Consider the following 14,324-nt stretch of genomic DNA (forward strand, 5'->3'; position numbering starts at 1 on the left):
ATAAAGAAGATAAAATTAACATAGTTACATATATCAGTTGCCATAATGAATCTTATCGATAAGATTACGTATATGGAGCACATATTTATCAAGTGATGATATTGATACGTATATGCATTAACAAAATATAAGTAATAAATCTAACCAAAGGACTCAAGCTCTACTCATTCACTGTCTACTCTTTCTCTCTCTAAAATCATGCAACCGTAAAACTTATTCCGATTTCCGCCATGTCCCATCCTGTGGAACCGGCGTCCGTGCTAAGCGTCTCTTTCAATCAGGACGCCAGCTGCTTCTCCGTCGGAACAACCGACGGATTCCTCGTCTTCAGAGCCGCCGATCCCTTCGGCGAAGCCCTCCGCCGCAACTTCCCCGGCGGAATCGGCGTCGTTCGGATGCTCTTCCGCTGCAACATCTTCGCGCTGATCGGCGCCTCTAAATCCGACCGCAATAAGGTCAGGATTTGGGACGATCGCCTCAACCGCGGCATCGGCGAGCTGGTGTTCCGGTCGGAGGTGAGGGCCGTCCGCCTCCGGACGGACCGAATCGTGGTGGTAATGCTGCATAAGATCTACGTTTACAGTTTATCCGATTTCGAATTGATTCATCAGATTGAGACGATGGAGAATCGGCAGGGGCTGTGCGAGATCTCTAAAGAGGGACAGATGGTGCTGGTTTGTTTGGGGGAACAGAGAGGGTTTGTGAGGGCGGTGCAATACGCAACGAATAAGTCGACGCACGTGATGGCGCACAGTTCCAGCATCGCTTGTGTTGCTTTGATGGATGATGGTATGCTCGTCGCAACCGCAAGCACTAAGGGCACGCTCATACGTGTGTTTAGAACCGCTGATGGATCGTTGCTTAAGGAGGTACTACTACTTACTTCTTTTTTCGATCTTCTGATTTACCAATTGATTTTTCTCTAACTCTATGTCTATAATCACATCAGATGAGTTTTAATTTGGTAGTTCCTCCCCCAATTTCAACCTTGAACGATCTAAACCACAATTGCCATTATACGTATGTTATAATCTAAGTAGCATAATGGATGCCATCTTTACATTATCATTCCCAACAGAGAGTAAAAACTATCTCTATTTGGAATTGAGTCAAAAGAAGGTGACAGAGTGTTTATGAGGTGTGAAATCTAATATTGTTACTGATATCTCATACTAGAAAGTTGACTCATTGCAATGCAGGTGAGAAGGGGTTCTGATAGAGCAGTAGTATGCAGCATTTCATTCTCTGCGAGTGGCACATGGTTGGCTGTTTCAAGTGATAAGGGAACTGTCCATGTATTCGTCGTAAAGCTTGATTCGACCTCTTTAAAGACTAGTCGTTCAGAAGTACCGGAAACGAATAAGTTTGCTCCACCTTCTTCCCTATCGCGTCTTTCCTTCATTAAAGGTAACATCGTTATCTTTTTATAAATATGAACAACTCAAATACAATTATACCACTTGATTCCTTGTAAATCATATGTAACATGGTAGTTTGTATTCTGATTTTGTTAAAAATATGCAGGTTTTCTGCCCAAATATTTCAGCTCGGAATGGTCAGTGGCTCAGTTTCGCGTACAAGAAGGGATACAGCACATTGCTGCGTTCGGACCAGGGGAGAACACAATTGCAGTTGTTGGCAGTAATGGAAGGTATTAGTTTTTGGTATGAAGATGAAAACCTCTTCCTACAATAGATACCATAATCTTATTCATTTTGGTGCAGTTATTATAGGTGCCAGTTCGATCCGATGGTGGGTGGAGACATGACCAAACTGGAATCCCACAACTTCTGATTTTGTCACTCTCATTTATATCTGTATAGAATTTTGATTTTATTAAGCTAGCTTGCCTAAACTGTCTATATGATGAGCCTAATGATGATTATACTTCAAAAAAATTTAGTGATGATTGATCCAAGGAATGTACAATATATTTTGATCAATGGTCATTCCACTTCGCTGTTTAGGAATTAGGGCAGATGCTGTTTTCAACTCGAATATTAGTTTTGTTTTTACATTAAAATGATTCGAAGAGTGTGTGTTATTTTTATTTTTCTGATGTTATACATCAACATGCATAATTATTGAAATGGTAAATAAGATTCATATACTACTTATTACTGAATCCTTATTCATGTTATATACTATTCCACTATAGTATACTCCCTCCGTCCCTTAAATTTTATCACATATTTCTATTTCCATCCCATAATATTTATCATATTTCATCTTTTATTATTTTCAGTAGTGGACTTCATATTCCATTAACTTATTCCAACTCATATTTTATTATAAAACTCTCATATATAAAAGTATGACTCACTCTCCACTAACTTTTTCAAACTCACTTTTCATTTTATTTCTTAAAATCTATTCCCAGTTAAAATGTGACAAAATTTAAGGGACGGGAAAGTATTGAATAACTTTCCCAGTTAGTGTAAAAATAATTTATGAAACACTTATGATTCTTGGGCTGCCTACGTCCAAAATATGTAAACAACAATAGTTCAGACTGGAAACCATTTGTTTTTTTAACCTTTTTGAATAAATTCATCCGAAAGTATTGAGTTGGAAAAACCCAACCCTTGTTCTCAACGATTCAATTTCAAATACTGAGCATTCATAACTATGATACTCCCTCCATCCACGAAAAATAATCTCATTTTGTCACATGAGGATGTCCATAAAAATTAGTCTCATTTCTAAAAATGACTTTTTCTCCCCTCTCTCATGCTTTACCCACTTTTTGTCCTTCTATCTTACTTTACCAATTTCTCATTAAAACTTGTTCCGTCCACGGAGGGAGCATGATTATAAAAGGTAAATGAAGTAAAATAGAATAAACATAACTTTGATTTTTGCATTGGATTTCACAGATCGAAACCCAAATCCAAAGTTGAGATTTCTACGACGAATACGTCAAAAATGTCCAACTCTTTTATCAAACATATGAAAGAAGAAACATTGAAAATTAAGCAACATTCAAACTTTCTGCTTGTATATTTTTTACCTCAACACAAACTGATAGCTCATTTCAATGGGCAGTCATTCACAATGCTGGATTTGCTTCATCAGGAATCACAGTTAAAGTCTCGGTAACATTGTTTTCCCTCTTCACAACAGCCTTGAAAGGTTTTCCTACTTTGTCACCCATGATATCTATCACCTGAGGGAAAACATCATGCCGATTCAATGATACAGAAAGAGTAAGTACAGCCATAATTTGGCAGGTCAAATAAATATAGACAAAATCAGCATCTTAGATTAGAACATTGACAGATGGAATGGTTTTCAAATAGATGAAAAATAAAACAAACAATCAACAACACATACATGAATTAAATCAATACCACAGATAAAGAACTCTCCAAATGAACTAAAAGTGTCACTTAACTTCTCTTTAAGGAAAAAGTGAACTAGAAATCAAAGGGAGTATTCTTACCTCCTTAATGCTTTCAATGGGCCTTCCTCCAAATTCAACTAAAACATCCCCAGGACGAAAGCCAGCACGATCAGCCGGGGAACCAGGAGATACCTGTTAAGAAAACAATTTCATCAGGTATTTGTAGAGACATAAGATCTATCTAGTCTCAATAAACTCATGAAACAGATGGTGAATGTATTGCAGCTACTGCAAAGATAGATCCAACTCTTCCTTTCCCTGATATTGATGAAAGAGGTCCCATCGGCATTGACTCAATCAATAGTATAAATTTTCTGCTTCCAGATAAGCCTTCATTGCAGCAAATACGAACATGAATGATAGTGTGTTTAAAAACCTCAGAAGTTAAACAAGTATGGAATTCAAGTTACAGCTATCAACGTTTGGTTGTGTATATCAAAATTAATCCACATAAAGCCAAATCCATTCCATCATCCAGTTTCAGAAAAAAAAAACCAAGCTACATCTGAAGCTCAACATATTACAGCTCAAACAGAATACTGTGATTGGTTATTGGGAAACAGGTTTAAAAAATAGCTAGTTGCAGGCACTAATAGTAACCATCAGACAATGGAAACAAGCATAGACATCTTTCCCTGTCTAATCAATTCTTGCATGACACTGACAGTCCTTAATCCATCAAGAAGCAAACGACCCCACATCCACATTTCAAAACAGCAGCTAGAGATAATCGTTCTTGTCAGCAAAGATGTCCTTCACATAATAATTTCAGTGAAGCAAAATGGGAATGAAAACTACTAACAAAAGTGAGTAATGATATACAACATAGCAATTGCACTTTTGGCCAATTTTGATTTATGACGAAGAATATTAAGTATACATCTCAGAAAAAAAATCTGACCATTGGTATAAGAACTCCTCTTCTGACATCTGGGAAGGAAGCACTTCTTTCTTTAAGATGTGCAACAATCATATCATTGAGATCAATCATTTTTAGACCAAGCCAGGGTCGAACAACTCTCCTGCATTATGAACTATTGAAATTATTCCATGTCATAAGGTTCAAAAATGAATAATAAATAAATAAATAAGAAATAAGTAACAACTTAATGTCAAGTAAAAAAGCCTGTGGGTAGAAGAGATGTAGACACAATCGGATTCACAACCACAAAAGATGCAAACATAGATGTCCTTGACAGATATATCAGTATTTTGATTTTGAGAAAACAAATTGAACTCCTTGATATGGATATAGGTAACTTTTGAAATTTAAAATGAGGTTTTTAGAAATGCTACAACAACCTTTAATACTTAAAATCCACTTTAAAATCGCAATATAACATTTTGATGGCATAAGTTCACAATAAACCTCATATACATTGTCTATTATTACAACAAGAATCATATACTATATGATTTGATGGATATGTTCATATGTGCTTCGTCTAAAAATGGGTAAGCAAGACAGATATATTTAGGTTCTCATCAACTCTTTTGACAAACACAGACGAGCTTTTAATGAACAGAATATACCCATTTCTTTTGAAGTGCTCAATTATTTTTGACACCGAATCAATTGGGACAGCAAAATTTAATCCATCAGCCCCCAACAGTTTCATGATGTTAACACCTATAACTTCTCCATCAGCATTTACAAGAGGTCCACCAGAATTACCCTGCAAACAATACAATGATGAAAGTTCCTATGGTTAATACATAATAATTGAAGTCTTGAAATTATACAGTAGACAACACAAAGAATAACACAGTAGAGAACGACATCTTCGATTCATTCCATATCAAATTATCAATAATTTAAAAGGACAAGTGAAATAACTGATTTGTGTCCAATGATCCTTTTTGCAGTGAATTCTATCAATATATACCTTGAACATAACTGACAGGGTTAGCAGTGAGCTCCCAAACGAGAGACTGAAAACCTATTTTGACTGGAGTAATGGTTTTCATTTATACGTGATCCACTAGGCAATTGTAAATCACCAAAAACTTGTCACATCAACACACAGTTGTATTTAGACAACCAATCCCAAATCCAAAGAAATCTTGCAAGTTGCAAGTACACATAAGCATTGATGTCCATATCATGCAGTTGCAGATAATTTTGTTTCGTATACACAGATAAAGGATAAAACAGTACAAACCACAGAATCCTATATAATGATCCCATCAACAAGCAAGGGTTGCCTATAGGTGCTTTTCGCACACATAATAAACAACTTTGGCTTCCACAACCCCTCCCCCACGCAAGTGCACAGAACATACTCAAAGAAGAAAGATGATTGAAAGTACATAAAGCTCTTGAACGCATATAACAATTTACAGAAAATAAGAAGATTACCGGATTTATTGCACAATCAGTTTGTAAATATTCCCTATGCATGCCTCCGAGACCCAAGTCACTAGCTTTACGATCAACACAGCTAAATGTGAGCAACAAAAAGGCATTAGTGAAAATATATTCCTCTCGGTCATGGACTCATGGTAATCCAGATTGACATGCATGCATGTGCACTACATACATTGAATAGACAGCAAAGGAAATTACCTTACAATACCTGCAGTAACAGTATTCTGAAGGGTAAGGGGACAGCCCATAGCCACCACCCAATCCCCAGGGCGAAGCTTACTCGATGTCCCAAGTTTTGCTGTTGGAAGTGGAGTTTTGGACTTTATCTTTACTATTGCTATGTCGGCATGCAAATCAGCATTCACCACAGTTCCCTCGAATGACCGACCATCTTGCAATGTCACTTCAACCTGATGCAGTAATTAATACTCGATGGGTAAACTAAAACTGAAAAAGTAAATGCTAAATACGCGCGGGCACACACATATAAATAGATGACTTGTCACTGATAAAGGGATGAAAAGATATTTATAGTCTCGCGTGATATAAAGGCTTCCAAAAGCCTAGGTGAATTCAAATCGAAATTCAGACAGGTTTTCCTTCTAAAGTTGATTAGTATACTAGACAGCACAACACTTTTAATGGATGATGCACAAAACTGCTTTCCGTTTGCAGGAGTTCACCAGAAGAAGAAATTGGTGTATAACACAGAATGTTAATTTCGAAGGGTCTGGCACTACTTGGTGATAACTGAGACTCAAGTCTAAGAAAAGTGAACATTCATGTAATCCTTCAAGTAGACTTATTTTTCTGCCTAAAAGAACCAACTATTTCTAAAAAAATACCTTTCCCTTGGATAACGACCTCAGTCCTTGAAAGTCAACCACAGTATGAGCACAAGTTAAGATAGTACCATCTTCATCTATAATAGTCCCTGATCCAATGCTTTTACCGGTAGTTATACCAATGAAACCTACAAAAAGAACATGACTGTTAAGATATAACCTACCTAAGATGTGGTTTTCCCTATACAAATGAACAAAATCATAAAACGAGGAATGGGAAGAAAAAAATAGGAGAAGGGGGGAAAAGGTAGAAAATTGTAAACCTTGAGGTACCGACAAATTCACAACAGCAGGGCCTATCTTAGCAGCTGCATTTGCAATAGTATCGCGGCCAAGACAGTTGCAGCAGTGTTTTGGGCTATCTCCAGCATCCCAAGCAGCTCCTTTACTTATATTAGCATCTGGCACATTATCCGGCTTTGAAAAAGATAGAGGAAGAAGACCTGCAGTGAAGTGTTACCTATCAACTAAAAAGGAAATAAACCGATACAGATACGTAAGAAAGACAAACGCCAGTGAGAAAGCTTAAGGAAATACAGATATACCATACTGTGAATGGTTTGAGTGAGTAAATGAAGGAAACGGGATGCTCCCCTCGATAGTTCTCCATGGCCATGCTAAGGAATCCCGAACCGGCGAAGGCATTGAAACAGATATTGACGCATCTGTTTTATAGTTAAAATAACAGTTAAGTAAAAAGTGTATTCAATATTAACTGCGTACAAGAAGAATAGTGATTGTTATGTATTGATCTTACTGCCAAGGTACACAAAGGCGGCTTCAAGGTTTCACACTCATCAACAAGAAAGAACATAAATAATCGAGTAAGGAAAGGAGTCGTTACCATGACCTGAAGAAGAAGCAAAACAGAATGTCCCTGAACCAGCTGCAGCCAAAGCCGCTGCACGAATGAGAACGGTTTTGTTCGAGAACTTTCTCTGCAAACACAACGAAAAAACCCCTATTGAAGAACAAAGCAAACAAATAAAGTATACTCGGAAGCAATTTGTCAAACACTTTGCAGACAAGCGCAATTTCTAATGTTTGAGTAAAATAACCAACGAAACGCAGGAAGAAAGTTGATTCATATACCAAGAAATGCATCGTCTTGGAATATAGTGACAATTCTACGCAGATTATTACAAATTTGCTACAGTTCTTGGTGAGATTCTTGTTCCTCTAGCTTCTCTCACCGTCGACTATCTGTGATGCATTCGAGTAGAGTCTGGAAACGAGCGCGCACGCACTTGAAGCATAAGAAAACTGCGGCCCTGCCCAAATCAAAATATATCAATTTGGCTACATTTATTTTATTTTTTGGAAATAGGGATTAAATCTTACCATCAGCACATTCTAGTGGAGAATACAATTTTTAAAGGGTGGGTTGACTATAGCAGATTTTCATTTCTAACATTTGGAAGAATTAAATCTTCCAAAGAATAAACTCATAATTAGCCATATATATAATTTTTTCTCCATTATTTAGTATCCTAGAATTGACCCAAATATTACTCAAAATAAAGACTTTGACCTAATAGAATTATGGATTGATAAATTTATCCATCCAAGTGGAAAGATGGAAAAGTTGGGCAAATATATAAACCTGCACTTTTCAATGCACAAACAAATCTTACCTATAGGGCAAAATTTCAATTCTTCCTACATTGGCATGAATAGTGCGGACTCCACCTCAATTGTAAGGCTCCCAACAATTAATTAGTGGAAGGTGAACAACCATAATTCCTCCAATTGGACCATGAATTTCTCAATTCTTACATAGTGAACACGTCTTAAGTAAATTTAATCATCAGGGGTCGAGTTAGGGTAATACTAATTTACAGTAATAACTAATTTTCAATTCTTTGTATTAAAATTATCAACACAAAGATATAATTATATTCATACAACATGTAAATTTAAATATTAAAGATATAAATTTATCAACACAAGAAGATTGATAAATTTATATTTTTGTGTTAATATTTTTAACATATAAAATTGAAATTAATTATTAGTTATTATTATAAATTAGATATTATTTGATCACACAGCTAATAGTACCAACTACCAAAAAAGGTATCATTAATTGTTAGCTGAATTTAAAAGTGATTCTAAAACAACTTAAAGGCAAACAGATCAAGACTACTTGTGCCATTTATTAAGCCACAATATCACAGAGCTAATTCACATTTAAAAAATAATAATAAAAAAGAAGAAGAAGGCGGCTGTTTTCAAATTACCAAATCAGAAATAAATAAATAAATAAAAGAGTGCACTGCACAAAAGGTCCCTAACTTTTCGCTGTGTAACAGCAGAGGCTCCTAACATTTAAAAATCCCACAACAGGGATCTAACAAAATATATAATCACAAACTATGTTTTTTCGGACCATAACACCCTCAGGGCCTGAAAGGGCAAAGTCGTCCTTTTGCATGGCCGCCACTGCATCACCTGCGGCATATTAATTATTCAAACAAATAGTATTTTCAGTCTCCATGTCAGCCGCTGCAAAAGCACAAGTGAGGGAGAAATCAAATATGTATATGTATATGCATATGTGTGTGTGAATAAATTCAATTTCAGATCTATGAATAAAGGATTTTTTTGTTTGGAATTTTTATGTCGGAAATTAAATATCTGACACTGTTCCTTCTCAAGTTTCAAAATGCACTACCTTTCTTTCTTTATTTATTTTTCTTTGCATTGCAAGACAAAATATTACATAATATATTTGTTGGCCAATTTAAGATTATTGATTGGTGATTATTTCAGGCGTCTCTTCTTTTCATTGAACATGATGCCCATGTTGAATTTAGCAAATCTTTAGCCAGAGTTGCACACATGTTAATTCCCACTCTATAAACATTGACTTCATTAGGGTTTTAATTAATGTGTTTTCACTCTAGTTATAAGTAGCTAATTGATTCTTATTTATGAAGTGTTTTAATTACAAATTGAAAATTCAAAGATGTTTTGAAATTAATTTCCCAACCCAATACAAAAATGTTGTCCCGAAAATGTGGCCATTTCCCCCCACTAAGAGCATTCAAATCAATAACATATATAAGGAATTCACGTTTAAAGGGCGACAAAATAATGAGGAAGAAGAAATTAATTAACAAAAAAGGTAGATACTTACCTACAAATTAAAAATAATTAAGTAAAATTGAGAGAAAATGCATGAAGAAAGAGAAAATAATTATCTTAATAAATCATTGTATTTTGACTTGGGAAATGCCAATTCTCTACCTAAGTAGATATATAGTTGTATACTTAATTTTATTTAGAACACTAAAGAATAATTTTATAGACTAATAGTGCTGACAAGACAGCTCTTACAGATAGGGTGCAGGTTTAGTAGGTAAATAGTCTAAACTGCCATTCAGCTCATTTGGGCATTTTCGTCCGGAAAATGGCAAAATATACAAGGTTTGTGATTATATATTTTGTTAAATTCCTGTGGTGGGATTTTTAAATGTTAGGAGCCTCTGCTGTTACACCGCGAAAAGTTAGGCCCCTTTTGTGCAGTTCACTCTAAATAAAAAATGGAGTACTAAGAAGAAAGGGGTACAAGTAATTACCTAGAAATAATTCTACTATCCTTTACATCAGCTTCTTCCTTTTTTCTCCAAGCATTATAATTTAGTTGAAGATGTTGGATAAACACGAAAAATCCAAGCACATAGAGCAAAATTGTAACTGCACTCTCAGCATTGTTGCTGGCGATTCAGAATGCAAGCCTCTCTTTCTTCAGCAATGCAATAACCAACCAAGAACCACAGATAGAGAAAGATAACAGTATCAAGATTCTGAGAATGTCAAGAAAGAGCATCTCCTTCAGTTCATCCAACTAGATCCCGCTATCTTCACAAGACCCTTCTCTCCGACTGCTCTCCTGAATCTATCAGCATCTTCCCACCTCCCTGCAGAGGCATAGATACCGGCAAGAAGAGAATAATAGCCACCATTATCAGGCTCTAGCTCGAAACAATGACTGGCAGCAATCTCCGCAAGCTCCACATTGCTGTGCAGGCTGCAAGCAAGCAGCAACGCACCCCACACTCCAGCATGTGGCCTAGTAGGCATGCTCTTGATCAACTCATAAGCTTCTTCAAGCTGTCCAGCCTTACCTAAAAGATCAACCATGATTGAGTAGTGATCCTGTGTCGGAACAAGGCCATGTCTCTGCATTGATATGAAACAATGGTAGCCTTCTTCCACCAAACCAACATGGCTGTAAGCCGTCAGTATTCCTGTAAAAGTAACCATGTTTGGACAATGCCACTATCAATCATCTCATCGAATAAATCGATGGCCTCCTTTGCCCTACCATTTATACCATAGCCTAAAATCATCGCAGTGTAAGCTACTAAATCCCTCTTCTGCAAGCCATTAAACAGCTCATGAGCTTTATCAATGTTTCCACACTTAGCGTGCAAGTCAATAAAAGAGGTGGTCAAGTGATCATCCATTCTGATCCCCATTTCTCTCATGTACGATTCAATCCAAGCCCCATATTCCGAGTCTCCTAGCTGCGAACACGCGGAGATGGCACTAGACAATGTAATTTTATCAGGCTGGAATCTCGCATTCGGCTTCAGCAGTTCATCCAACAACTGCAATGCCTCTTTCGCCCTGCTGTTCTGAGCATAGCACGAGATCATGGCATTATATAGAAGTAGATCTTTCTCAACATGCTGGTCATAGAGCTCCTTCGCACACTCTACATTCCCACACGCTGAGTAGGCAGAAATCATAGTGATATACGAAACGCTGTTCCTCTCTGGCATTGCATCAAAAAAGCTCCGTGCTAGCTCCATCTTCCCACATTCTATGTATCCGGTAATCATGACATTCCAGGAAGTAGAACTCCTCTCTGGAATTCGACGAAATAATTCGTAAGCCCGCTCCATATCCTTACCCCTCACGTACCCTGAGACCATTGAAGTCCATGAAACGACATCTTTCTCAGGCATTTCATCGAACACGCTCTGCGCCATGGCCAAATTGCCACACTTGACGTATCCCCCCAACAAGGAGTTCCAAGAAACCACATTTCTCTCCCGAATTTCATCGAACGCCTTACGCGCAACCACCATATCCCCCATTTTCGAGTAGAAAGCCAAAAGCGCCGTTTGAACGAATACAACCTCACAAAAACCCAACTTCTGCGCTTGCCCCTGAATCATCAATCCGCCCGTTTCATAAAGAACCCTGGTGCAAGACTTAAGCGCTGAGGATACAGCATATGTATTCGGAAAAATCCCCGAAGCGTGCGATTCCGAATACAAATCAATAGCATCTCGAAACTGCCCGTGTTGAGAGAGATAACGGATCGTGCACGACGCGGAGAAGGCGTCGCGGTTTCGCATACGGCGGAGGATCAATCTGACGTAGTGGGTGGTTCGTGCGGAATAATGGGCGGCGCATTTCAAAATTTGACGGACTAAGAGCGGCTCGAGATTATGAAGATTGTTAATCACTATTTGGCAGTGGATTTGCTTGGCTTGATCAGCAGTGATGAAATTTTCCAGCAGATTTCCCAATCTAGAAACTTGCATTTCGGATGTAATCAGGTGATGTGGGAAATCGTTAATCTCGATTTTGTATAAACTTCCCCCGCCATTTGGTTCAATAACTGTACCGAAATTTCAATTACATACATAATCAATATTCAATAGAATAAACAAAATATATACTCATAGTATATAAGAGAGGAGTGGACCACATAATTCACTAATTCATTCCAACACACATATAAATAAAACTAATACTACCTTGTCCACAAGAATATGAACTCATTCATTTTTAGTTCGTCAAACATGAATATGCACCTTCTAATTTTGGAAAGTCTTATCTTTATAAAAAGGTGGGACTCATTCTCCACTAACAATACTTTAATTACTTTTTTCTCTCAATATCTCTCTTACTTTACTTATTTTACATTAAAACTCGTGTCGTCCCCAAAGTGCATATTTTTTGGGGACACGGGGAGTAGTATATAAAAGTTGGACCTATTCTTCACTAACTTTTTCAACTTACTTTCCATTACGTTTCTTAAAATCCGTCTGTCAAAGTGTGACAAAATTTAATGGGCGGAGGGAGTACTTTTTGGTCTTTTAACGTTACCCTATTTTTACTCTGTTTTTATGAGTATCTGCCAGCTAACTCAATAATTATTCTATGTGTTAAGTTGTAGTCTTAAGCCATCCACAATAGGAATAGCCCAGCAATAGCCCAGCCATAGCCTAGCCACTGCCACATCATCAGCACTAACAATCCTCCTGCCACATCATCAAAACAAGCAAATAGCCCAGCAATAGCCCAGCCATAGCCTAGCCACATACTATCCACATCACTATTAACAAATATGTACAAAATGAAATAATTAACAATCACACAATATACGGAATTAAATTTACGACACAAAAACGAGAAAATTCACTAATATTAATAAAATTTAAAAAGTACATTAATTTAAAAAAATTACATAATTAAAAAAAAACTAACGTCGTGCAGTCCTCCGCGCCCATAACTCTTCAATTAAATCCTTTTGGAGTCGAATATGAGCCTCCGTTTGGCGCATGTCGGCATGTGCTTGGAGGCGGCCGTCTTCATCGTGGGGTACCCCACTCCGTACGTTAGGGGCGGCAACGCCGTGGCTTGGACCAGCTTCATTATCGTCGTTGGCCCAATCAGTCAGTTGTCCACTTTCATCTTCGACAATCATGTTGTGCATGATTATACAGGCGTACATTATATCAGCAATGCAGTCGACGTGCCACAAACGCGTTGGCCCCTTAACTGCCGCCCATCGAGCCTGGAGCACACCAAATGCGCGTTCCACGTCCTTGCGCGCCGACTCCTGCCGTGCCGCAAAGTAGACCTTCTTCTCATCTCCTGGGCATCGGATCGTCTTCACAAAGACGGGCCACCTAGGGTATATCCCATCCGCCAAGTAGTAGCCCATATCATGTCGGTTGTCGTTGGCGACAAAACTGATGGCCGGACCGATACCCTGACACTGCTCGTTGAAAAGTGGCGACGAGTTGAGGACGTTGAGGTCGTTGTTCGAAGCAGCTATCCCAAAATACGCATGCCAAATCCACAGCCGGTAATCAGCTACGGCCTCGAGGATCATCGTGGGATTCTTTCCCTTGTAGCCGGTAGTGTACATCCCCTTCCAGGCGGCGGGGCAGTTCTTCCACTCCCAATGCATACAATCTATGCTGTCTAACATCCCTGGGAACCCATGTTGTGCATCCGCAGCAGATCCCGACAGTCATCGGGTGTAGGGCTTCGAAGGTACTGATCACCGAATATTTCAATCACGCTCTGACAGAAATACTTCATACACTCCAGGGCAGTCGTCTCACCGATGTGGAGGTACTCGTCCCACATGTCTGCAGCGCCTCCGTAGGCCAACTGTCGGATTGCCGCAGTGCACTTTTGAATAGGAGTGTGGCCGGGTCTGCCAGCCGCATCGTGCCTAAAGTGGAAATACAGATATCGTTGCTCCAATCCGTTAACAATACGCATAAACAGGGACCTGCGCATCCTAAAACGGGGCCTGAAAAGGTTGGCGTTGAACCGCAGCTCCTGTGCGAAGTAGTCTTCGTATAGGCGCTGATGTGCAGCTACGTGATCACGATCAATCACTGCTCGGCGGTGTACCACTGGTCGAGGTTGAGGTACCGCCGGCTGCAAG

General features: G+C 38.4%; 3 protein-coding genes across 6 annotated transcripts; 1 reads left to right on the forward strand and 2 right to left on the reverse strand.

Moving 5' to 3' along the window:
- The first annotated feature begins 184 nt into the window (after positions 1-184).
- On the forward strand, positions 185-1,986 carry LOC121800303 (autophagy-related protein 18a-like). Its single transcript, XM_042199880.1, has 4 exons — positions 185-869; positions 1,200-1,407; positions 1,525-1,651; positions 1,725-1,986. Exons 1-4 carry the CDS (start codon positions 231-233, stop codon positions 1,792-1,794), a joined length of 1,044 nt encoding a protein of 347 aa, XP_042055814.1. The 5' UTR covers positions 185-230; the 3' UTR covers positions 1,795-1,986.
- Positions 1,987-2,811: 825 nt separating this feature from the next.
- Positions 2,812-8,034, reverse strand: LOC121801255 (putative protease Do-like 14). 4 transcript variants are annotated; one of them, XM_042200704.1, is made up of 12 exons: positions 7,958-8,034; positions 7,709-7,887; positions 7,461-7,554; positions 7,162-7,281; positions 6,880-7,059; positions 6,617-6,744; positions 5,970-6,181; positions 5,763-5,844; positions 4,937-5,079; positions 4,305-4,425; positions 3,443-3,535; positions 2,812-3,166 (listed from the first exon to the last, which is right to left on the reverse strand). In XM_042200704.1, the coding sequence occupies exons 2-12, from the start codon at positions 7,718-7,720 to the stop codon at positions 3,050-3,052; spliced, it is 1,302 nt and encodes a 433-aa protein (XP_042056638.1). In that variant the 5' UTR covers positions 7,721-7,887; positions 7,958-8,034; the 3' UTR covers positions 2,812-3,049. The 4 variants fall into 4 exon arrangements, with proteins under 4 accessions (XP_042056638.1, XP_042056639.1, XP_042056640.1 ...); XM_042200705.1 differs by having other exon boundaries at positions 7,709-7,879; positions 7,958-7,976; XM_042200706.1 differs by lacking the exon at positions 7,958-8,034 and having other exon boundaries at positions 7,467-7,554; positions 7,709-7,928.
- A 1,939-nt stretch (positions 8,035-9,973) lies between these two features.
- On the reverse strand, positions 9,974-12,251 carry LOC121799025 (pentatricopeptide repeat-containing protein At4g22760-like). The gene is given in 2 exon segments (XM_042198337.1): positions 9,974-10,893; positions 10,896-12,251. Coding segments are annotated over 2 exon segments (1,722 nt in total). The 5' UTR covers positions 12,178-12,251; the 3' UTR covers positions 9,974-10,453.
- Positions 12,252-14,324: the final 2,073 nt, after the last annotated feature.

Source organism: Salvia splendens, chromosome 4 (genome assembly GCF_004379255.2).
Source record: "Salvia splendens isolate huo1 chromosome 4, SspV2, whole genome shotgun sequence".
NCBI lineage: Eukaryota > Viridiplantae > Streptophyta > Magnoliopsida > Lamiales > Lamiaceae > Salvia > Salvia splendens.